We start from the raw sequence: 23,989 nt of genomic DNA, 5'->3' as shown, positions 1-23,989 counted from the left end.
AGAAGAGACCCCGTCGGCTCCTCTGTTCCTGTCACCAAGCAGGGATGTTCCCCACAGGACAAGCCAGCAGTGCGATCCCACTGCTCCCTGAGAGCCAGGCTGGCTCCGAGTGCAGGGGTCACGCTGGAACGTTGCTGCTTTAGGATGTTTGCGCAGGCACCTAGAGCTGGAAATATCCCTGTGGTACCATCCAGCTCTGGAGACCCGGAGAACGATACCTTGGTCCTAAGGCCCATGCTGTGTTACTGCTGCAGAGGGTCCTTGGCAGTTAATGACACAGGCCTGCAGCGAGCCAGGGAACTACAGAGCACGCCTCGGCCTCAGAGTGATTAGTAGGGGACAAACCCATCCCTGGGAGTCTCACCCGTGGAACCGTGCCTCTTGTGCCCTGGTTTGGAGAATGGAAGCAACCATGGGTCTGTCTTTCCTCTCGCTTGCTCTCATTTTACACCAATTTCAATGGAGTTACCCCAATTTACACCGGGGAGAGAATCAGGCCCCAGGGCTTTCCCTGTAACGTTTCACTCAGGGGTCCACAAACGTCCCCATGGGTGGAAAATGTCCTACCAGGCACCTACCCATTGCCCACAATGGCACAGACATCACCCCATCAGGGTCCCGTAACATCTCTGTGCCGGGCCAGCACTTGCTGACGTGGGAAAGGTTACATCACAAAGGCACTTCCTGGTCCCTTAGCTTCTTGCATTGCAATTGCAACACAGCCGCTGGAAGCAAAGAGGTGGAGCCAGCCTCACTCCTCCACAGAGCACAGCTAGACAACCAGGGCCCAGCGGGTGGTCCCACCTATGCCACGACGGGCATGGGCAGTGCTCCTCTCCTGCTTTCCTCCACGCAACTGGATTGCGCGGTCAACCATCTCCCTTCCTCCCCGCCGCTTCCTGCCACCCCAGCAGGCCCCAAGAGGGACACTAAATCCCAGCACCCCATTGCTCTGCCTGCAGGTGCTTGGGGGTCTCCACCTCTTTCAGCCGATGCTCCTTCTCCGCCACAATGTGTTGGATCATCATCGCCACCGAATAGACCCAGGAGATCACCATGCACAAGGGCATCATATGCTCGATGACGAACAGGAAACTGGGAAAGAGAGCAGCAAAGCACCATGAGAGCGCCCTGCTGGCCAGCCTCCCCATGTGGGTCTGGGGCGACAGGGAGCCCTGCACCAACCCTCGCTGGTGGGAGGGGAAGGAAGTGGAATAGGGGCCCATCAATTCTGCTCCAGTCTCCCTCAGCCCCAAGCACCGTGCCGAAACGTCACGGCCAAGTTCTCGCCACACTGCCTGGGCTGGGGCCTTGTCTCCATTTCAGTTTGGCACCCAGGCAATTCCTGCTGGAGGCCACTTGGGCCTAGCAAGGTATTTGCCCAGGGGAGAGGCAGGGACTGGGATTGGTGTGTCAGGTCCCTGCAGCCCCCCCGTGACATGGCATGACACTCCCGCTGTCGTTCTCCCCCCTCACCCACTCCTGGCGTAACTCACTCGTCCCTGGTGTAACACGGGTACGGGAACATCTGCACATAGTTGCCGGGCTCCACCACATCGTGGCCCACGAAGGTGTTGATTATGGCTCGCTCCATCATGTCTGAGGGGAGACAGAAGAGCCCAGGTCAGCGAGGGGCAGGGACGGTGCCACTCATCAAGAGGGTGCCATGGGCGCTGCTATGAGGCTGCTGGCAGGAGGAACCCAGGCCACTCACCCTGGATCCACACGAACCCGTAAAGGAAGTAGAAGCGCCCGCCCGTGTTGGGGCCCGGGCGCCAGTATGCCCGCCTGATCTCGTTGGTCTTCTCGGTGAAACTGGAATTCTGCCGGATCTTGTACATCACGTGAGGGGGCAGGGAGCCATCCTTGTTGGTCTGGAAGATCACACCTGAGGGAAGAGCATGCTCAGAGCGCTGAAGTTGGGGCCTTCCTCTCCCTGCCAGCTCTGGGGCTAGCGTACTCGGGGCAGGGAGGGCACACTCACTCCTCCGGGACCCAAGCGGGCAGCCCACGCACCGAGGGCATTACCCAAAGAGATCAATGGGGTCCTATTGACCTCAGTGAGCTTCAGACCAGACCCCACGCGAGGGGGCAGCGAGAATCCAGAACAGGAGAAGAGGAGCATCTCACAGGCCTTTGCATTAAGACCCGGAGCCACCTTAAGAGAGCTTCCCTCATTTTATAGTTGAGGAAACTGAGGCACGGAGCAGTTCAGTGACTAGCCCAAAGTCACTCAGCAAGTTAGTGGTAGGGCCAAGACCAGTCTCCTGCTCTCTCCCATAGTGCCTTCTGTTCCTGCTATGGACAATACACGTGGAGATTATTGGGGGGGATTCCTTGTATCTGAAATGAGTGACCTGCCAAAGGGCAGCCCGCCGGCTAGCATTTGTACCGGCCACCGGCCAGCGTGCACACACACATGACACACACATGATCCCCTTAGGTTGCCAGCCTCCTGCACATGCTGCAAGCGCAAACACAGCAGGGATCGACAGACAGACCTAGGGGAGGGATCGGCTGATCCTGCCAGCCTCCCTAGGGACTGCTACCTCCCGGTAATTGCTGCCTGAGCCCCATGGGGGATGGGTTCTCCCAGCAGTGCTGGGTCTGGCTGAGACACGGAGCAACATGAGCCCCAAACCCCACTCCCATGGAGGGGCTCTAACAAAAGGGGGAGCTGCAGTGAAGCTGGTTCCCAGAAGCCAGGGCTTAGTATTAGCTGAGGCCACGGGGTGGCTGAGCGAATGGGCCTCGCTGCACTCAGGTGCCCCAGTAAGCCCCCAAATCCAAACCCACGGATCTGGAAGTGCTGGGCTCAAAGCCCACGGCAGCTGGCTGGGCCCAGAGCAGACAGACAAAGCCGGGGGGTTGGTTTCCAAGCTTGCAAGTCAGCAGGATGGTGAATGGACATGCCCTGAGATGACAAGGGAGAGGAACCAAGTGTGGCCCAGTGACCGGAGAGAGGAGAGGGAAGGAAAGCACGAGGCCGGGGCTGGGACGTACTTGCAAACACCGTGACGTTGTCCTGGTACGCCTGGTTCAGCGTGTAGTTCACAATGCTCTCCTCGTCAGGGAAGCCCTTGAAGATGTCCACGCTGACCTGGCGGGAGGGAAAGGCCCTGTGAGACCCCCACTGCCCAGGAACAGCTCCCCGTGCTCCTGCTGCCCCGCGGGGGGCGTTCCTGGGCACACTCCCGTGGCCGCTGTCCCAAACTCCCTCTCAGTCAGCTGCATCCAAACACTGCCCCGGGATGGGGTGTAAACAGGGAGCACTGATGAGACAGCCTGAGCCCGAGCAGAGTGCATTGCCAGCCCTGGGGCCAGTGCACAGCCATAGCCACCTCTCTGCGCACCCAGGTGCTACTCCATCAGGACGGGGCTCCCCGTAGCTGCGGCTGGCCACCAAGGGGAGTCCTGCAAGCAGCCCTGCCAAAGGCGCTTGGATCTACCCCGCATTCACCCCCATTACCAGCTACGCCCCAACTCTTCGGCAGAGTGCTCTGGGAGGCCCACACACAGCGGCCTCAGGTGAAAGGTCCTGGCACAGCAAACTAGAGCAAGGAAGGGCTGAGTCAGACCTGCTAGGATTTGAACCTGTGGTTCCAGGGGATCCTAGGGGGTCCAGACCACCCAGCTACTACAAGGCCCCCTAGACGAGCCCCGGTACAGAGGCAGCAGGGCCTCCCAGCATTCCTGGGCAGCCTGGCAGGACCCAGGCTTGGCGCCAAGAGGCTGCGTGGCCCGCACCTTGGCCATGAACTGGATCCAGCCACAGGCGGCATTGTCGATGGTGTCCAGCTGCTGCAGCAGAGCGCTGGCATTGGGCAGCGAGAAGTTGCTGTCGATGAAGCTGCGGAGGAGGTTGTTGTCCGAGGCGTTCAGGATCTCGGGGTGCTTGTGGAGGTCATTGGTGAACTGGGGAGAAGGATAGGCCCGGGGAGAGAGACAGACCGAGGAAAGAAAGGATGAAATGGTGCAGAGGAGCTGAGGGGCTTCCATACCTCACCCCATCTCCTCTTGGTGCAACTTGCACAACTCACATGGGGGGCCCCCACTCCCCCTGCCGTGCACCATCATTTGCAGCCGTGCAAACATCTTCCTATCCGCCCCCCTTGCTCTCATCAGCAGGGGCGCTTTACACAGCCCTGCACGGCCATCAGGAACAAAGCAGGGCTGTGGGCAATCGGGCCCTGAATTGCTATGCCGATGCAATACAGAGAGAAGTGCCCAGCATAGGGCATGTGCCCTGGCATCTGGTGCACTGGTCACGGGGCAGCTGGAGGCAGCCAGCCAGCCTCAGTAAGCCAGGAGCAGGGAAGGGGCCCAGAAGACATCTCTCCCTTCCCTGTTCTGTAATGTTACTATAACTAGGCATCTGAATGGTCAAACTGCGTCACTCAGCACTGACACCCCGGTCTGAGAATCTTGGCTCCCGCCCCCGAGACTGGATACAAAGTCTGGGAGCTGACAGGCTGAGGGGAGACAGCCCTCCCCAACAGTCCCGCACCCGGATGAGAGCCGTCTATTGGCTTCGCTCCAAACCCATTCCTCCCCTTCCCCGGCCCGCAAGCACCTCCTGAAGCCAGCGGATTCGTCGCTGCAGTTTGCCCTCCTCCAGGAAGCCCCGTATCTCGGAGGAGATGTTCAGCCAGACCTGGGCGTAGCGAGTCACGTTCCCGACAAAGGCAAAGGTCTCATTGGCCTGTGGGGAGAGAGGGGAGTGGAGATGGCAGGGGACATGGAGGCAATGGGAGACGATTGGCCCACTGCATGCCTGGGACTGGGACCAGTATGCTGCCCAGGTCATTAAAGCTCCCACAAGAGCAGGGTTAAGGACCCATACGCAGCAGGGAGAGCTGGACAAGTCAAACCAGTGCAGACACACACGGCATTACTCCAGAGTAGCTACTGCACTTGAAATTCACCCCCACTCTTAATCCAAATTCACTTTCAAGTGGAGACACGCCTTTAAATTGGCCTGACCCTCAGCCAGATCGGTTTAGCATCATTCACTCATTTGTGGACAATGGGAGGCAGCCAGTTGGCTGTGCTCCCGGCTTGTCCCGCTGGGCAGCATATCCCCGTCCCCTTGTGCTCCCTGGCTTTGCCGTCAGTGAGTTGTCTAGTCTGTTCTTACGCTGCCAGCTCCTGGGGGCGGGGACTGGCTCGTTCTGTGTCTGTAGCATGTGGTCCTGGCCTGTAGGCATTGTCAGAACACAGACAATACTAAGCTAGTCTAAGCAAGGGTTAAACCCACTTCAATGCATCTATGGTAGGGGCCCTCACCAGTTTAACTAGGTCACTTTAAAGCCAATGTAATTAAATCAGCACAACTCTTGTAACCCAGACAAGGCCTGCCCGGTTGCCGATAGTGAATGGCACTGATGCAGCTGGCCTCCAGATGGGACCCTGGGACCTAATTCCTCTCTGCCTGGGCATTTACCTGTGTGCAAAGCAGGTACACAATGCTGCTAAACCAGCATTCTTCTCGCTGGCCTCTGCTATTCACTGCCTGGGTGTAACAAGCCTCATGCAGGGAACTGGCCCTGGGCTGGCATCATGCACTTTCCTGTCGTGTGCCTGGCGCTGGGACCGGCGATGTCAGAGGAAACCACAAAGGAAATGAACACCCGGCTTCCGAGGTGTCACCTACAGGCCAAAGAGGGCCAGCACTGGGCTGGAAACCACCCTGGCTGGCTGCCACGCAGCCCAGAACAGCTGCGGATGTTACAACGAGCCCACAGTCACACTTTGCTCGGCCTCCAGCAGCAACTCAGCTGGAGGAAGGGAAAATACCTTCCCTCTCCCCTTCTGCATGCTGCCTTCAGTCACTGAGCCTTAATTACCGATTCCAAGGCAGAGCTCAATGGGCCCCCAGGGCTCCATGGCACAGCTCAAGGGCTGGAGCGATCCATTAAACCCGGCTCCTTAAGCGCTGCTGCCTGCCACAAGCTGCTCTCCAGAGAGCTGCTCAGAACCACCCCGGCTAGCCATGGACTTTGAGACCTTAGGGGCTTCCAGGGGACCCCTCAATAGAAGCAGGGCTTAGAGTCTGATGGCCAGCAGGCCAGGCCGCCCTGTGCAGGCCCATCTGGGCCGGCCAGCGCCCTCACCTTCAGGATGACCTTGTCCACCTCCGTCCCGACGGGCGAGTAAAGGATCTTGGGATTGCTGGTCATGAGGTGCACCAGCAGCCCCAGGTTACGCTGCTCCTTGCTGGTGAAGCCCAAGGAGCTCATGTTGCCCTGCTTCAGGGCCTCAGGCTCGATGGTGCTGGAAAGGGAACCACGCCGGGTCAGTCCTAGGGCCAGAGGGGCCGTCCCTGAGGCCCAACGGGGGAGCCGCGCAAGGCGCTGCCAATGCACCTTGGGGACCAGAACTTCAACCCCGCAGCAAAGGGGAACGTGCCAGCAGCAGGGTCATGGCAGGGAGCCCGCACCCTCAGCGAATACCTGGCACGAGGAGCCTTCCTCCACCCTCCGTGTCATGGAGGGCTCTGACAGCCAGCCAGGCTGCAGAAGGAGGCGGCGTTTCAGTCACCCCAGCACCCCCACCCGCCAAGGCAGAGGCCCCCCCTCTGTGGGGCAACTGGATTTGCAGCTCAAGGTCCCTCTGGAGAGTAGGTGCCGGTGCGTACAGGGCGCTCACGAAACCCACTGCCCCATGTGTACATCGTGGGGGGGACCTGGCAAGGACCCTGCCAAGCATTCCAGTCCTGGCACATGCCTGGGGGTCCCACCCGCGGCGTATTCAGGCCTAGGCCAACAAGGCTTAGGCCTAGGGCAGCAAATTTGCAGGGGTGGCAAATCTGTAAGAGCAGCCAGAGGCACCAACTTCCCCCGGCACCGGCGGGTGCTCATGCCTCCCCGCCCCTGGCGCCGCCCCAGCTCCACCCCTTCCCCGCCCCCATGCCAACCCCTTCCCCAAAGTCCCCGCCCCAACTCCACCCCCTCCCTGCCTCTATTGGTCCCCTTCCCCAAATCCCCGCCCTGACCCTGCCTCCTCCCTGAGCGTGCCGCGTTCCCCCCTTCCCCCCGCCAAGCCGCGAGAAGCTGTTTCGCGCACAAGCGCTGGCAGGGAGCGGGGAGAGGGGAGGAGGCGGAGTCGGAGCGGAGGTGAGCTGCGGCAGGGGGCTGCCGCTGGCGGGGGGGGCGGCAATTATTTCAGGGCTTGGGGCGGCAAAATCATTAATCCGCTGCTGGGTCCCACAGCAGCACAAGGCGAGGCCTGGTACCGAGCCCTGTCTGGACCGCTCCCCTACCCGACCAGTGATACTCCACGGTCATCTCCTGCGCCCCTCAGGGCAGCTACACCAACCTGCTCCGCCCCTGGGCAAACTGGTCCTGCCCCGCCCCGCCCGGCTCTCGGGGGCACTCCCTTTGCTGACCCCTGCACGTTCCATGCTGTGCAGGGGCCTGCACGTTCCATGCTGTGCAGGGGCCAGTGCACGAGGGGCCCAAGCACGGTTTCACACCGACTCACACGCTGGTGAGTCAGGGAGACGCCATGGGATTGGTGCAGTGCGAGCTGTGCCGTGGCAGCCTGGAAACCCTCCCACAGCCAAGGACACGTGGGCAGGATGTGCAGACCCACTCGGGCAACAGCCGGCATCACGCACACGGACTCGTGTGGGGGATGGGAGTGCTGCAGGGAAGGGCTGGATGGAGAGCTCTGGGGATGGATGCCCTTTCTCTACCCCTGGCATGGGCAGCAGCTGGCCTGGCTTTCCCCACGCGGCCTTGCTCACCAACTGCGCTCCGTGGTGGGAGGGCGCCCTGCCAGGGAGAGGGGGTGCAAGCTCTGAGGCCCGGGCTGACCTGGCCTCTCCGGCTGGCCAGCTCCCAAAGCAGCCCTGCTACCATGGCCTAGGCTACCTCCCTGTGTCCGGGCCCAAGCCAGCTGCAGGCACAGGGGGTGGAAATGGACCATCTGGGCCTAGTGCACTGACCCCCTGCTCTCTCTTCCCAAAGGAGGAGTTTCCCACCCCTCCCTGCCCTGATAACGGAGCTTGGTCTTAACCTGCAGCTTCCCTGTGATCCCACTCATGCCACCCCCACCCCTGGGCCGTCTCTGCCAAGGGACCTTGCTCCTACCCTGTGTCCTCAGTTACTGCAGCCCCGGGCTCCCTTGCTCCCCTCATCCCAGGGACAGGGGCACCCGCCTGGCAGCTCCTACCGGTTGTTCCCGCACAGGATGGGCTGCAGTCCTGCCCAGAGCTGCACGAAGGCTGAGCACTGGCCCTGGGGGTTCTCTCCCACGGGCTCCCTGTCGCCCTCCTCCGTGGTGGAGTTGGCGCCGGCGGTGAAGTTGCCGCCCCAGCTGGTGCTGTTGGTGGCGGGTGGGGGTGCTTTGCTGGTACAGGCGCCCTGGGGCAGCAGCTTGGCCAGAGCCGAGAGGATGTCCACGTCCTTCAGAACCTTCTCCATCTCCACCAGGTCCTCCAGGAGGGCGTGAAGCCGGTGCTGGGCCGCTGTGCTGTTCACCTCATCCAGCTTGAGCTGCAAAGCCAAGGGCGGGAGAGGTTCAGCAGCAGCGCAGGGTGCCCATGGGTCCTGCTCTCCCAGCAGTTACCAGGGCCAAGGAGTCCAGTCAGGAGAGAGCCAAGGAAATGCCCTCCTGGCTTGAAATACACGTGGTCCATCACAGATACAGGCTGTGCTTCCCAGAGCCTGGGCTGCCGTCCCCACAGCCCTGGACCCCCATCCATCCAGCCTCCCACGCTGTCACTGGCTTCCTACATTCAACTCCGTCAGCACTCTGCCTGGCCTCACACCTCCTCCTCCCACAGCCTCCACCTACTGCCCCTCATCCGCTCCCTCCAGCACCCCCCAGAGTGGGCTACTTGTCACACGGAAGGGTCCCATTTATCTGCAACCATCTGCAAGCCAGTGGCCCATTCCCTTTGCCCTGAGACGCCACATTCCCCTTGCGCTGTGCGTCAGGGGAGCTCTATGGAAACACATCACAGTGGCCTTGTGCATTCGCAACGGGCATAAGCAGCTGTAGGAAAACACCAGGAAGCCTCAGGCTCATGCCCAAGGTGACCGACACCTGCCAAGCCTCCATGGCCCGACTTCACATGGCAAGGTGCCTCACTCCAGGTGGCAGGCTCACGTGTACGGGCCAGGCCATTTGCTGCATCCCCTAAAGCCAACGGGGGCCCGCTGCTGACAGGCAGAGACAGTAGCCAGTGTAATTAACACAGCAGGCACTGTGCAATGACCCTGTTCAGCAAGAGGATGTGGGTCTGTGGAGCAGCTGGGCTCCCTGCACCCAGGCACCCTGAGTAGGGCTCTGCCGTTTTTCTAGGAAGGGCTCGGTAAGCACCCGGTGGGATTCTGTTCGCCTCTCTGGCACATTCACCGAGCCCAGGCCCTGCTGCAAGGGCATGTCAGCACTGGTTCCCTTGCTCCAGCAGCTCTCCCAAGTGAGCCGGAATTGGAAGAAGCCACACATAACAGAGGTGAATAAACTGAATAATGTTAAGTGCCCCAGCCATCCCCTCCCTAGGGACCCCATGGCACCTGGGACTGGAGACTCCTGGGTGCAATTCCTGCCCTCACTGATTCCAGAAAGCAAGTCAGCACTGAGCACGCCACATGGGGAGAGCTGCACCCCTCAGCTGCACTGGTGGCCAGGGCCTGGGACAGGTGCCTGGAATACTCATGGAGCGCATGCCCACAAGTGGGGCTGTTCCCAGGGATATCGAGTGATGGTGCTTGTGGGACGGAGCTCTGCAAAGTCCTCGCCATGCCCAAGAGTGGAAGTGACAATGCTCTCCAGTCACTATCTCCTCCCAGGACCCTGAAGCCCCCCGGGAGCGAGGGAATGGCTTGGAGAGATGGACCAGGGCTCTGGGACAGCTGAAAGAGAAGGAGAGTGGATTCCCTTGCAAATAAAGGGGGCTGGTCTATGGGACAGGGACAACATCCCCTAGGCATGGCCCCATTCCCTGAACTGGCTAAGATCCGGTAGCCAGGAGGGCAGTGGCTGCACTGCGTTCAGGAGAGATCCGAGACACCCCAGCAAACCAACCCCGACCAACAGAACAGCTCTGCGTCTGCACATGGAGAGCACTGGGGCAGGCAGAGGCCAAGCAGCTGGGGCAAAGGATGAATGGGCCCTTTGCAAACTCCGCCCTAGAGGCAGGGCTTTCTGAATGACCAATCAGCTGAGGAAGCAGGTGGTACAAGTGAAGCGGTAAACCATGATTTGAGGACTTAAACCTCTCACCTATGTCTGAGCTATTGATCACAGGAATGGGTGGGTGAGATTCTGTGGCCTGCATTGTGCGGGAGGTCAGACTAGATGATCATAATGGTCCCTTCTGACCTTAATATCTATGAATCTATGAAATATCAGACTGGGGAGGGCAAAGCCAGGCAGGAGGGAGGTGGGCCAGGAACAGCAAGAGCTACCTTGGCTTGGGGGGGCAGAGGAGGGGAGCTGGGGGGAGGGAGGTCTGGGGTGTAGAGCACAGGGCCCCTAAGCCTCTGACTTTGCAATAGGAGTCTCAGCAGTGTTTGCCGACAGCTCAATGATCCCTCCTTATCCAGGGGGCTGGGGTTGGTGGTGGAGCGCCATCCACAGGGGCCCCTGGCCTGCAGAATGCTCTGCCCCCGAGGTCTGAACCCACCCATATATGCTGGCTTAGCAGGCACACTCAAAGCCCACCCGGCTGAGCGGGCGCGGGCGGAGGGTGGATCCAGGAACTGGTGACTGAGTGCCAGCTGGCAAGAGGGAGATCAGCTGGAACAAGCACTACCTGTGACCTGGCCAGGACAGCTGATGCCTGGGGGCTGCAAGTTCAAGGAGCTGATGACTTGAGCCCAGTAGATCACGTCCCTGGATGGAGGGCTCTGAATCCTTATGCCATCTTCTGGCAAGGTGGGAGCAGATTGGCAGAGAGGGCAAGGCACGTACCCAGCTTCCCCCGCCAGCACAGGCAGGCCCAGGTGCCAGAGCAGGGCAGCCGCAGACACTCTCCCCCCTCCACCAGGCAGAGGTGCCACTTACCCTGCTGACGACTTTGTGCACGTCCAGCTGCTCCTTGAGCTCCATACCCAGCTGTGTGAAGTGCTCCCGGCGGATGCTGGTGCTCCCGTTGCAGACGGTGGCCCGGTAGGCCTGCAGCCAGGTCTGCCGGCTCTCAGGGACAGTCAGGATCTGCTTCAGTTCCTCCTGATCCTGGTCACAGGTCAGGTGCTCCAGCACCGATGGCGTGAAGAGGATGCTCTGCGGGAGAGAGGACATGCTGTCACTCGCTGCCTGGGATGGCTTGGGCTGGGACAGCCAGACTCTTCCAAAAAGCAGGGGGATCCTTGTATTCTGAGCAGCCCCTTGCTTTCCCCTCCTGCCCAGGCAGCAGGGCACAGTGCCAGGCAGGGATCTGTTCCCAGCTCTGCTCGGACTCTGGGCATGTCCTTCACATGGGAAGGATGGAGACTCCAGCCAGAGAGCCCCATAGGCCAGCAGGGAGCAGTGGGGAATCCCAGCCAGAGACACTCTGGGGGCAGGAGTCCCAGCCGGAGGGGGTGAGTCCCCTCCAGCGTGGGGTCTAGGGAATACACACAGCCATCACACCAGAGTCTGCCCCCAAAAACCGCTCGCAGCCCCTCACCTCCATCTCCTTCACAAAGGCCTGGGGGCTGTAGGAAGCAGAGGCCTCGGAGGGGGCGCCGGCCAGACCCAGGGCCTGGGACAGGAGGTGCAGCAGGGCCTGCCTGTGGGTGGATCTCTTGGGGTCGCGCAGGGCCCTGTGGATCAGCCCGTCTTCCAAGTTTCTCCACCCGCCCAGGAGGCTCTCCTGGAACCGACAGGGGGAGAGGAGGTGAGGGGACTGGGGCAGGAGGTGAGATCCCTGGCAGGGTGTGGAATGAAGAAGGCCCCGTGGGGCACTAACAAGAGGCCCACATGTCCCCCAAACTTCTAGCTGGCCAGAGAAGAACAGCAGCATCTTCGCTCCCTCAGCCTCGAGGCCTGGCCAGCAGCAGGTGTGTGACAAAGGGACCTCAGGAGAGACAGGGGAAGGGGGACCACTGGGGCAGGTAAAACGAGAGCTTGGAGAAGGATGGAAAGGGGGACATGACCCAGGGGGCCTTGGGGGCACAGAGAAGGGGAGATTGCAGGGAACGGGCCCTGGAGACCTTCAGGGGTAGGGGATGCCAGAGGAGTCTGGGGACAGGGATAGGGTGGGGCATATGGCATCATTCGATGGAAGGAGAGGGCCTGGGTCCGAGGGGAAAGATGTAAAAGAGCGATGGGGTGCAGGGAGAGCTAGGGGCTAACGGAGGGGAGACGGGATGGGGATTTAGGGAGAGGGTGATGCGACGTGGTGGGCATGGATAAGTCCGCAGGGGCTGAGGGGGAAGGAGACATCCTCGTGGACTGGGAGCATCGGCTGAAGGCGGGGAGGGAACAGTCAGGAGTGCCTGGCGGGGGGGGTGGGGGGATCTGTCCAGTGGGCCCAGGCACCTCCGTCTTCCCCAACTGTATCCAGGTAAGAGCCCCTGCCTGTGAGAGACTCTGGGGCAGCCATTCTCTTGGGGGGAGGGGAAGGAGAAGAGTCCTGGTCCCAGCAGCGTGGGCTCGGGCCTAATTGGGACGAGCGAGCCCTCCAACACAGGCTGCCTGGGGGTAGCAGTGACTGAAAGAGAGCCTGGACCGGACTGGAATGGGGCCAGTGGGAAAGGCTCCATAGCCATCCCCCATCCCACTGCCCTGCTGCACACAACTGCACTGAGGGCAGTGCAATGGGGTACCCCAATCCCAGCCCCTGTACTGAAGGGTGCCCAGTGCCCTTTGCAAAGGGCCTCTCGAGTTCAGGGAGAGCTCCCTGCCTCCCGCGCCTCCAGAGTGAGGGGCAGGGAAAATCCCCCCCATACAATACGAGTACAAGAAGCCCACCTCAGCATGGCCGGCTGGGTGAGGTGACCTCTCCAGGTCCCTTCCAATCCCGCCTTGCCTTAGTCCTGTGATGGACGCTGCCGTGGGACGGCTCAGGAGGGGCGTAGGGCCAGCTAGATGTGGGAGGATGCACCACCCGCACAGACATGCTGCCGCAGCGGGAACACAGGGCTCGGACTCCCTGGGGAAAGCAGCCCTGCCCGGCACAGCCTCCAGCCTGTGGGGAGCGAGCCAGCCCCAGCCCGGCTGTGCCGTTATCAGCGGGAGGTGCACGGCAGGGAAGTGACCCACTGAGCCAAGGGCAGAGCCAGGAACAGAACCCAGGAACCACCGCTGGCTCCCAGGCTTGTGCTCAGGCCAAGGCTCGTTCCAGGAGGGCAGAGAGGTCTCGGCAGCTGTCACTGGCTGGAACGCAGGACGCCCACTCCCCACTCCATCCCCGAGAGGGGGAACCAGTCCTGCACAGCCCAACCCCCCCGCAGCAGGGCCAGAGGCACAGCAAACAGTCCTGTTTTGGTACTGTTCGTGGTGCTGACGGGACCCACACGCCGGCAGGAAGCAGAGGGGTGGGTGCTGCAGGGACCTGCTCTGGGCTGCAGCTACCTGGGGACTGTGATAATCAGGAAAGGAACAGTGCTGGTGTGGGGCGGGTAGGGAGACAGTACTGCCAAGCAAGCCCTAGCCACCACGTAGCCTTACCCCCAGCCGCTGCACCCCCCCGCAGCCAGCCCTCTTCCCCCTTCTCTGGACTTCAGGAAAGCAGACTCCGGACCCTGGACTTCAGGAAAGCAGACTTCGACTCCCTCAGGGAACGGATGGCCAGGATCCCCTGGGGGACTAACTTGAAGGGGAAAGGAGTCCAGGAGAGCTGGCTGTATTTCAAGGAATCCCTGTTGAGGTTACAGGGACAAACCATCCCAAAGAGTCGAAAGAATAGTAAATATGGCAGGCGACCAGCTTGGCTTAATGGTGAAATCCTAGCGGATCTTAAACATAAAAAAGAAGCTTACAAGAAGTGGAAGGTTGGACATATGACCAGGGAAGAGTATAAAAATATTGCTCGGGCATGTAGGAATGATATCAGGAGGGCCAAATCGCACCTGGAGCTGCAGCTAGCCAGAGATGTCAAGAGTAACAAGAAGGGTTTCTTCAGGTATGTTGGCAACAAGAAGAAAGCCAAGGAAAGTGTGGGCCCCTTACTGAATGAGGGAGGCAACCTAGTGACAGAGGATGTGGAAAAAGCTAATGTACTCAATGCTTTTTTTGCCTCTGTTTTCACTAACAAGGTCAGCTCCCAGACTGCTGCGCTGGGCATCGCAAAATGGGGAAGAGATGGCCAGCCCTCTGTGGAGATAGAGGTGGTTAGAGACTATTTAGAAAAGCTGGACGTGCACAAGTCCATGGGGCCGGACGAGTTGCATCCGAGAGTGCTGAAGGAATTGGCGGCTGTGATTGCAGAGCCATTGGCCATTATCTTTGAAAACTCGTGGCGAATGGGGGAAGTCCCGGATGACTGGAAAAAGGCTAATGTAGTGCCAATCTTTAAAAAAGGGAAGAAGGAGGATCCTGGGAACTACAGGCCAGTCAGCCTCACCTCAGTCCCTGGAAAAATCATGGAGCAGGTCCTCAAAGAATCAATCCTGAAGCACTTGCATGAGAGGAAAGTGATCAGGAACAGCCAGCATGGATTCACCAAGGGAAGGTCATGCCTGACTAATCTAATCGCCTTTTATGATGAGATTACTGGTTCTGTGGATGAAGGGAAAGCAGTGGATGTATTGTTTCTTGACTTTAGCAAAGCTTTTGACACGGTCTCCCACAGTATTCTTCTCAGCAAGTTAAGGAAGTATGGGCTGGATGAATGCACTATAAGGTGGGTAGAAAGCTGGCTAGATTGTCGGGCTCAACGGGTAGTGATCAATGGCTCCATGTCTAGTTGGCAGTCGGTATCAAGTGGAGTGCCCCAAGGGTCGGTCCTGGGGCCGGTTTTGTTCAATATTTTCATAAATGATCTGGAGGATGGTGTGGATTGCACTCTCAGCAAATTTGCGGATGATACTAAACTGGGAGGAGTGGTAGATACGCTGGAGGGGAGGGATAGGATACAGAAGGACCTAGACAAATTGGAGGATTGGGCCAAAAGAAATCTGATGAGGTTCAATAAGGATAAGTGCAGGGTCCTGCACTTAGGACGGAAGAACCCAATGCACAGCTACAGACTAGGGACCGAATGGCTAGGCAGCAGTTCTGCGGAAAAGGACCTAGGGGTGACAGTGGACGAGAAGCTGGATATGAGTCAGCAGTGTGCCCTTGTTGCCAAGAAGGCCAATGGCATTTTGGGATGTATAAGTAGGGGCATAGCAAGCAGATCGAGGGACGTGATCGTTCCCCTCTATTCGACATTGGTGAGGCCTCATCTGGAGTACTGTGTCCAGTTTTGGGCCCCACACTTCAAGAAGGATGTGGATAAATTGGAGAGAGTCCAGCGAAGGGCAACAAAAATGATTAGGGGTCTGGAACACATGAGTTATGAGGAGAGGCTGAGGGAGCTGGGATTGTTTAGCCTGCAGAAGAGAAGAATGAGGGGGGATTTGATAGCTGCTTTCAACTACCTGAAAGGGGGTTCCAAAGAGGATGGCTCTAGACTGTTCTCAATGGTAGCAGATGACAGAACGAGGAGTAATGGTCTCAAGTTGCAGTGGGGGAGGTTTAGATTGGATATTAGGAAAAACTTTTTCACTAAGAGGGTGGTGAAACACTGGAATGAGTTACCTAGGGAGGTGGTAGAATCTTCTTCCTTAGAGGTTTTTAAGGTCAGGCTTGACAAAGCCCTGGCTGGGATGATTTAACTGGGAATTGGTCCTGCTTCGAGCAGGGGGTTGGACTAGATGACCTTCTGGGGTCCCTTCCAACCCTGATATTCTATGATTCTATGATTCACCCCCCTCCCCCCCACAGCCAGCCCTCTTCCCACCCCTGGCAGCCAGCCCTCATCCTCCCGCCACCACAGCCAGCCCTCTCCTCACACCACCACACAGCCAACCCTCTTCCCGCCCCACCAAGTCAGCCCTCTTCTCCCCAGAGCTCCAGCACCACGCAGCCTGCCTTCTTCCCTCCCAACCGCAAGGCAGCCCGTCCCCCCGTCACACCACCACACAGCCTTCCCCCACACCCAGCTACACTGTCACGCAGCCAGCCCACTTCCTGTCCCTCTCCAGCCCCACCACGTGTCCAGCCCTCTTCCTGCTTCCCCTGCCATCACGCAGCCTTCTCCCTGGCCCCTCAGACAAGAGCAGGGCAGGGGATTCTCCGTGCTCATGAGTGACACGAGTCAGACAGTCTCACCTGTTTCCTTTCCGAGACCCACAGCCAAGCAGGGCATGCGGGGGGCTAGCATTTGTTTTGGTGGATTTTGTTTTCCCCAGGTTTTAGTGCCTCTGGGAGTCCCTTCCAGAGCTGAAATAAGGGCTGGCTCAGCCTCCCTGCAGTGTCCTGGCTCCCAGCGTAGGGACAGAAGCAGGGGACTGGCAGGAGACCCAGGCAGGCAGCAGAGCCACGCAGCAAGAGGTGTCCTGGGCTGGAGAGCTGCCCATTTGGTGAGCACGGGGCGATAAATGGCCGATCCAGCACTCCTGGGCCCGCGAGGTCCCAGATGTTCTGCTGCCCCCATTAACCTTCCTCTGCTCCGGCCATCCCCCCGACTCCAGTGTCAGGATCTCCTCAGACAGCGTGCCCCAGCTCAAGCCCTCTCATGCATTCCCCCCACCACCCCCCAACACCTCTCTCCTCACCTCCAGCTGGAGAATCTTTTCCCCAGCACTGAACCGGTCCCAGGGCTCTCTCTCGTGGGCATCGTCTGCCGAGGCGGGCGCGGAGCCGAAAAACAGGCGATATACCTGCAAGGGGAGAGCGTGCAGAGAGACCATCACCGTCTGCAGGGACGGCCGCGGGAGGAGATTACTGAGACCCGGGGGGGGGGGAGGAGGGGGTCTAACCCACCAGGCCAAGGTAGAACGAGAGCCAGTGGCTGGAAGCTGAAGCGATGCAAACTCAGACTAGAAGTTAGAAGGGCGTCTGTAACAGGGAGGGTAGGTAACCATCAGAACGACTGGCCTGAGCATGAGGAGGAGCCTGTTGTCGGACATCTGTAAACCAAGCCGAGGTGTCTCCTGCCCTAGCTCAGCCTGACATTGCTGGGCTGGATGCAGGAATCGCTGAGTGAAGCTCTGGCCGGTACTGGGCAGGAGGGCTGGCTACTGGGAGCCCTCTCCACTGCTGCTGCAGAACCAGCCCTTCGCCTACACCTCTTGGATTCCCAGCCCTGGGGTCATTCCTGGGGCATGCCCTTCCCCTGTCTGGCTAATCTGGTTGGCACGGACAGAGCTCCGCTGCCCCAGTGCCCCCAAGGCAGGAGGTCTCAGCCTGTGGTTATGAAGGAGAGGTGAGTCACAAGGCAGCAGAGGGGGAAGCCAGGGAGCAAGGCTCAGGAAGAAGCCAAGGAGTTTCTGTGACTCCGGCTGCCTGAGAACAAGCCACTGCACCACAGCGAGACCAATTCAGCTCCCAAACCGGAGTGGCATTGGGACCCTGTGCGCCAGCTCGCAGTGCCACCCGGTTTGGGAGCTACTCAAATGTGGCTTTCCAGCCACTTCCAAGCTCTCATGGACTTGATTCAAATTCACAAATTACGTGACCACCATGATCTGCCACAAGATCTTAGCCTTCGCTATGCTGCCTCACCCTTGCCTGGGGTCCGAAAGCAAGGGAAAGCACGATGTATCACTGTCCTAGCCCAGGGATCACACTGTGTAACCCCTGCCCGTCCCTGGTGCCCAAGCCCATCGATTGGCTAGATGGGTGCTGTGTGCCCACCACAGATATTGTATAGCATCTGACAGAGAGGAGGCCTGAGCCTGACTGATCCAGTGCAACTCCCGTTGGCAGGCAGGTGTGGGTACTCAGCACCTGGCAGGATCAAGCCTTCCGGCCTTTCATGCCCTCCAGCCCCATGACCGTGTGGCTGTGCTTCTCAGAGAGGGGTTCCCCGGGCAGGCACTTACCTCTTTGAGGTTGATGTTGGAGCCTAGCAGCAGCTGGGCCGTCTCGTTGGGCAGGGAGAGGTTCCGAGTGAGGAAGCGATGAAGTTCACTCTGGTCCTTCACTGCGGAGCCCAGTGTGAAGCGAGACGCTGGTGGGGAGCAAGAGAAACACCGTGACGTTAGAGGCTTGTGCTGCCCTCCACCGAACATGTGGGCCAGGGCTGGGCACTGCTCAGATGTGCGGGGGAGATTTCATGCTTGGGCCCATCCGAGCTGAATCCTGAGAGCCGGTCGCACTGGGCACGCCAAGAGAGCTGGTAGGGCTCTAAGATGTGCTTGCTAGCAGGTTTTGAACCCCCAGCTAGTCTTTACCCCTTTCAAAAGGTAATCACTGATCATGGCCAGTCCTAGGTGTCCCTTTAGGATTGACCATGCCAGCTGACAGGGCATGGCCGGTCTCTCTGCTCTGTGTCCGCACAGCGCCCAGCACAACGGGGTCCTGGTCCGTGGCTGGGACTCCTCGGCTCTACCGTAATACGCCTAATAAATAACAATCCCAATGTAAACGCCGTCATCTTTGCCTGCAGTTGGTGCTGTTTTACATCTTGTTAGTCAATGCATGGGCTAAGCTCACCTTGTTCTCCTGGCCTGGGCAGGCCCAGAGCAGGCAGCAATGCCTCAGGGACCTGGGAACCAGGGCCAGAGCTGGGTACAGCGCAGCAGTGCTAGTCACTCCCACAGGGAGGCTGTCACACAGGGAAGTGCCTCCAACATGCTTTGTTCAGACAAGGATCCTCAGTTCCCCTTTCCTTTGCTCTGTGCAAGTGAAACATTCCCTGGAACGGCCGCAAGGAGGGTAAGAGCCACGGGCACTGCGGTGAACCCTTGGCCCGTCTAACTCTGCATGAGCGAGGGACACAGACACAACCCCATGTGGCTTATGTGACCAGCCCCCGGGCACGAAGAACGAGTCGTGTCTCCTCGACAGCAGCTGTGACAGCCCCTCATGAGAAGCCAGCAGCCGGGACGCCACTGTTGGGACAGAGGCTGATCTGCGAGAGGATGTTTAGCTGCCCGTGGTTTGCCCAGCCCAAGGGGCCAGACTGTCCTGGGGAAGGCTCCGGAGGGAAGTGGCACTGGGTCAGTCAAACAGGTCTCAGGGAGAAGTGCCCCTGGTCCGGATGTGGGGCGGGAAGGAGTGGATGCCAGCACATTAACTGCCGGTGTTCAAGGCCTGGCGAAACACCAGCCGGGCCCCAATTTGCCCCACAGGTTTAAAGGTCACCCTTCCAGACCCGCTGGGGGCACGTGACAATCCGCTAGGCGGACCCTGTCCCAGGGCTTTGCTGCCACCACTACAGCCCCTCAAGCTCTCGCTCAGGCTCCAGGATCCACAACCAGGCCCCAGGGAGCACAATGGGAGAAGCCCAAGTGTTGGAGCCACCTCTCAGGTCGGCAGCGGCCAAGGGACCCTGGCAGTGCGGCTGACAGAATGGGGCTCCCCCCCCACACACACACCCCCAGCCCTCCCTGCTCACACCCAAGAGCAGGAGACACAAAATGATCCAGAGATGGCTGCGTCCCTGCCCCGCCCCGAAACTGTAGGCAGCTCCCCACACCAGGAGGCAATGACAGCGCTGCAGAAATGGGCCCTGGCTCCGACACCCTGAGCTGCGGGGAGGCTCCGAGCCACCCGCACAGGGGCCTGGACTCCGTGCTGCGCGGCCACCCGCGTGGCGGCTCTGCAAATGGCAATGCTGCTCTTCCCCGGGTTCACCCAGCTCCCGCTGCCAGATCCCTGCCTGGGCCTGACCCCCGGCCCTGCCACACCCCAGCCAGCTCCCACGGGGCCCGTGGTGACTCGTCAGTGGGGGTGGGTTCGGCCCACAGCCTTGGCCCTACCTGCCCGGCTGTCGAAGTGGGTCTCCATGGAGCTGGGCTCGCTGTTGCTGAGGGACTCCAGCTGCCGCCGCAGGGACTCCAGCTCCTCCTCCAGCCCAGGGTGCTGCGGGTCAAACAGGTTGCTCTCTTCCACCACCTCATTGAGCCGCTCCAGGAGCTGGGTCACGCTGGGGGAGCGCGGAGAGGAGGGGCCTTAGCACGACCAAGGAGGGGCTGTGAGAGGGGGTACGTGGGGGGCAGGGCCTCTGCCAGGCACTGGCCAGGCTGACGACTAGTGGGGAGGAATGCAAATGGGCTGCCAGGGTGAGGGTCATTGGTGGAGCGTGTGTGTCCTCAGGGGAGATCCCTCCTCCCCGCAAGGGGCCAGCCTCCCTGCACACCCCCAGGCACACAGCTACCCCCTCCCCACCTGCCCCCTTAACCCTGTCCCTGCCGGACACTGTGGGGCTGAGACTTGCTGGGCGGCAGAGCTCATCTCGAATTCAGCCAAGCCCCTGAGTCAGCAAGGGAAGCCAGCCAGCTGCCACGGGCCCACGTGGGCCTGCGAGCAACACTCAGCACTCCAGCACTACTCGCTGGAGGCCCGCCTGCTCCCCCAGACCACCCGCCAGCCCTCCCAGAGCAACAACACTCCTTCTTGCTCCCAGCGGAAGGCCAAGCCAGCCAAGCAGCACTGATGAGAGGTTCAAGCAGGGGGCATGGTCCTGTCTGATTTGGGGAAGGTGGGCACTGGGGAATTCTGGCCAAGGAAATGAATGGAGGCAGGCAAGAGCCATAGCAGCGTCCAGGGAGCTATCGCTCAGCTGCAGCAGATCCCAAAGGGAGGGAGCGATTTCATCCTGCTGGGAGCAGCTCAGAAAGGACACGTCTACCCAGAACTGGCTCTTCCCCTTGTCAATCGCCCAGCACGAATCGGGCACATGGCGAGAGGGTCCCCTCCCCACTGTATTCCCAGGCTCCTGGACAAACGAAAACCGGAGGATGGTGAATGGAGGGCAGTTCACAACTCAAAACCGATCCAACCCAAAAGCGAAGGCTCTCATGGGCCAGAAACGCGCCTGGATTCAAGCACTAACCCCAGTGCTGTGCTGGCGTATGCAGGCCAAAAACTGAAAGCGGTGGGTCTATTTTCATCTTCTCCGAGGAGAGGTGGGCACCCAGGGAACAAAGAGCAGCAGAGGGTGAAAAATAAATGGAACTTTATCAGTGCTTCAGTCCCAATGAACAACTCTGCCTTTCTGCAGGGCTGTCAGCCTAGGAATCTAGTCACTTAGAAAGAGGACCTCAATAATCCTGCCAGTGGGTATCAGCGTTGCTTTACAAATGGGGAAACAGGCACATGAGGGGAAGTGACTCGCCCAGGCCATGTTGCAGTCCTGTGATTTAACCCTTTCCTCTCCCAGCTAAACCGAAACCCACCTTCAGCCATTTCAAACAGCGTCCTTTTAAATCAGTAAGCAGCCAGCACGAGCGAGAGAGAGTGCGTGTGTTTGCACACGCGCTCCGCACAAAACGGACCTAAGGCAAACAGACAAGCCATCAAGGCAAGGGACAGACTCACGTGGAATTGGAATACTGCAGGAATCCAAACTCATCTCTCTGGCCATCGGGGCATAAGGACTGCATCACCGGCAGGATCCCAGCCGAGGTGAGAGGGGCTGCTGTGTAGAAAGCTGGAGAGGGAGAGAGACAGTACAAGAGAGAGAGGAAAGATACAGGGGGACAGGGAAGTGGGGGTCAGGTGCAGGGGAGACAGACACCCAGTTCAAAGAGAAGCATGAGTGTTGGATCAGTACGATTATTGGCTAGTATGTTATCTCCAAGTGGAAGGTCAGAGGGTAAAGATCAGAGGTTATGGAGCCCCACTCTGTCATGCTAGCCTCTGTGAGGTGTCCAGTGGGTCTCCCTGGCCTCGGCATCCAGGAGCCAGTCCTGCTTTCTCACCAGGCCCCTGCACGGGGCAGCTGGTCCCACCACAGGGCCCTTCTCATGAGGGGCCAGGCCCCACAGCTACGTGGGGCGCTAGGCTCATCTCCAGTTCCCCGGAGCAGTTTTAAAGCCCCCTGGGTCCCAGCTGCAGGGGCCTGCCACCCCTCGATGCCCTGAGCGCTCCCCAGGCCCCCAGGTCCCAAGAAGCAGGGGGGTGATGTCTGACCTTTGCCCCCGGGGAAGCTGAGAACCCAGCGGCTGCTCTGATTGGCCCAGTAGCGAATCTCAGATGTAGGGTTGATTTTCAGAAAGGTGGAGGGTGAATGGGGCAGAGGTGAGAGCAGCCGGTGCTACAAGCCCCTGGGGCACCCCTGCCTGGCTCCCTCAAGCTGCAGCTGGCCGAGGCGAAGCACGGGCGTTTTATTAGGAAGCAGAAATGGCGAGGCAGGGAGGAGGAGACACCTGGGATGAGAGCGTGTGAAGGGGAGTGAGGATGTTAACAAGCGACCTTGCTCCACCATCAGCCCTGGCTAGCAAAGACACAGCCCTTCCCCACTTTGGGCCATCCCCCAGCCCCGACAGTGCATCTCCCCAGGTTCCTGTCTCATGCCATCGCTGTTCCCAGAACGAGCCAAATATTCCAAATTAAAATAGCAGAACCAGAGTGCGGTTGGGTGTCAGCTGATGTGTCCCAGGTAGGGGAGGGCGGTGAGCCAATGGAAGCCCTCCAGGGACACAGCTGGGCTTGGCTCTCATGCCCACGGCATGACCCCACTGCTGCTGGGGCAGGACCACAGGTGGAATGGAAGCACCCACATCCAAGGATGCTGGGGCAAGTGGCATGCAGGAGCAGTCACCGGAGGGGCGAGGATACCAGGCAGGGATCCAGAGGGGACTGGACTAGCGACCAAGAGCTGCTAATAATCCCATCTCTCTGCTCACAAGGAGCAGGGTGGGCCCTGGCAGTGAGCCCCCTCCCCTCTGTGCCAAGGTTTGGGGTGGGGGAAGACAGTGTTTGCTGGAGAGCCCTCTCCCATCTGAGCTGAGGTGTGTGGTGGGGGGAGATGGGGTCTGGTGGAGAGCCCCCTCCCAGCTGCAGTCACCCTGTGTGGTGGGCGGGGTGGGGAGACGGGGTCGGACAGCATCCCCTCCAGTCCCCTCCATCTCCAGTCACTCATCAGGACCGTCACATTGTCCTGCTGCTCAGTTACTCAGCAGCGAACTCTCACTGGAGGGGCTGTGGGAAGTGGGGCTGGCACAACTATTCCAGTCCCAAACCCAGGCCTGGATCAGCAGAGACAGGGCTCCGTTGCAACCGGTTCACTCAGCTTAAATAAGAAACCTCAACTCCTGGCTTCTGTTCACTCATGTGGTTAGAGCCAAGAGTGGCTCTAAACACCCCCTCTCGTCCCACCTCCACAGTGCAGCTCGGGCTGAACAAAGGGCTGTGTTCACGAAGGCACTGCAGAGAGGCAGGGACTGGTGAAGAGACACACACGGATACAGATCCGTGAGCCTCGGGACAGACTGGGATGCAGAAAGGCTGTGGTGTCAAGCAGCGGAGCAGGGGGGACACCAGCCCGCAGCAGGCTGGGGCGATGGGGATCAGGGACAGAGTCATCTACCACGGACAGCAGCTCAGGAGAGCCCGAGGGGAGAATCAGAAAGGGGCTTTGCACTGCAGAGGAAATAATGGGCACACTGTGTGGGAGCGGGCCCTGGCTGCCCACCTGAAACAACCCAACTCAACCCCGGGGGTTAAACCCACATGAGCCTGCACTGGGTCAGAACAGCCTGGGCCAGGCCCAAAGTGCATTGGGACATGTTTAAAAAAAAATCAAAGTATTTTACCTCTTGGAGAGAGAAAGAGAGAGACACACACACTCACCCACCCACCTATCCATGTACGTACACACGCACACAGGGCCCAGCCACCCTGTAAAAGCAATGCTATCGAGGTCCCAGTTACAACACAATTGTCCCCAGGCTTGATTCCGCTGGGGTTCAGTCTTCCAGTGTTGGTGGCATCTCCCCGTGTCCCAGAGCCTTGCACAGAGCAGGCTGGCACACAGCCCCAGGACGCTGTCTCGCACAGGTCAGCTCTGCCGAGGCTACAAGTAGGAGCCAGGCTATCTGCACTTCGGGAACAAGCATGCGGTTACCAGGTCCCCCATGGCAGTCACTGTCACGGTGCAGATGAACCCAGCGAGGGG

At 59.6% G+C, this 23,989-nt stretch overlaps 1 protein-coding gene across 4 annotated transcripts in view; it reads right to left on the bottom strand.

Annotated features, from left to right (window-relative positions):
• The window catches only part of ABCA2 (ATP binding cassette subfamily A member 2), a 146,607-nt gene that overhangs the window by 56,143 nt on the left and 66,475 nt on the right, over nucleotides 1-23,989 (bottom strand). For 3 of the 4 annotated variants that reach the window (XM_075120554.1, XM_048822414.2, XM_048822416.2), the window contains exons 3-16: nucleotides 21,409-21,520; nucleotides 19,848-20,014; nucleotides 17,967-18,094; nucleotides 16,698-16,802; nucleotides 11,621-11,806; nucleotides 11,017-11,235; nucleotides 8,176-8,498; nucleotides 6,114-6,273; nucleotides 4,574-4,702; nucleotides 3,748-3,915; nucleotides 3,004-3,100; nucleotides 1,715-1,888; nucleotides 1,497-1,599; nucleotides 981-1,095 (exon numbers count right to left, since the gene is read on the bottom strand). In XM_075120554.1, coding sequence (XP_074976655.1) covers nucleotides 981-1,095; nucleotides 1,497-1,599; nucleotides 1,715-1,888; nucleotides 3,004-3,100; nucleotides 3,748-3,915; nucleotides 4,574-4,702; nucleotides 6,114-6,273; nucleotides 8,176-8,498; nucleotides 11,017-11,235; nucleotides 11,621-11,806; nucleotides 16,698-16,802; nucleotides 17,967-18,094; nucleotides 19,848-20,014; nucleotides 21,409-21,520 — 2,186 coding nt within the window. Of the gene's footprint in view, nucleotides 1-980; nucleotides 1,096-1,496; nucleotides 1,600-1,714; nucleotides 1,889-3,003; nucleotides 3,101-3,747; nucleotides 3,916-4,573; nucleotides 4,703-6,113; nucleotides 6,274-8,175; nucleotides 8,499-11,016; nucleotides 11,236-11,620; nucleotides 11,807-16,697; nucleotides 16,803-17,966; nucleotides 18,095-19,847; nucleotides 20,015-21,408; nucleotides 21,521-22,002; nucleotides 22,289-23,989 lie in introns of those variants that run through there. The other variant, XM_048822417.2, reaches the window with a different exon arrangement.

The sequence above is a fragment of the Caretta caretta genome, chromosome 16 (genome assembly GCF_965140235.1).
Source record: "Caretta caretta isolate rCarCar2 chromosome 16, rCarCar1.hap1, whole genome shotgun sequence".
Lineage (NCBI taxonomy): Eukaryota > Metazoa > Chordata > Testudines > Cheloniidae > Caretta > Caretta caretta.
The sequence above is the reverse complement of the archived record's forward strand: the minus strand, read 5'-3'. Positions and strand labels throughout refer to the sequence as shown.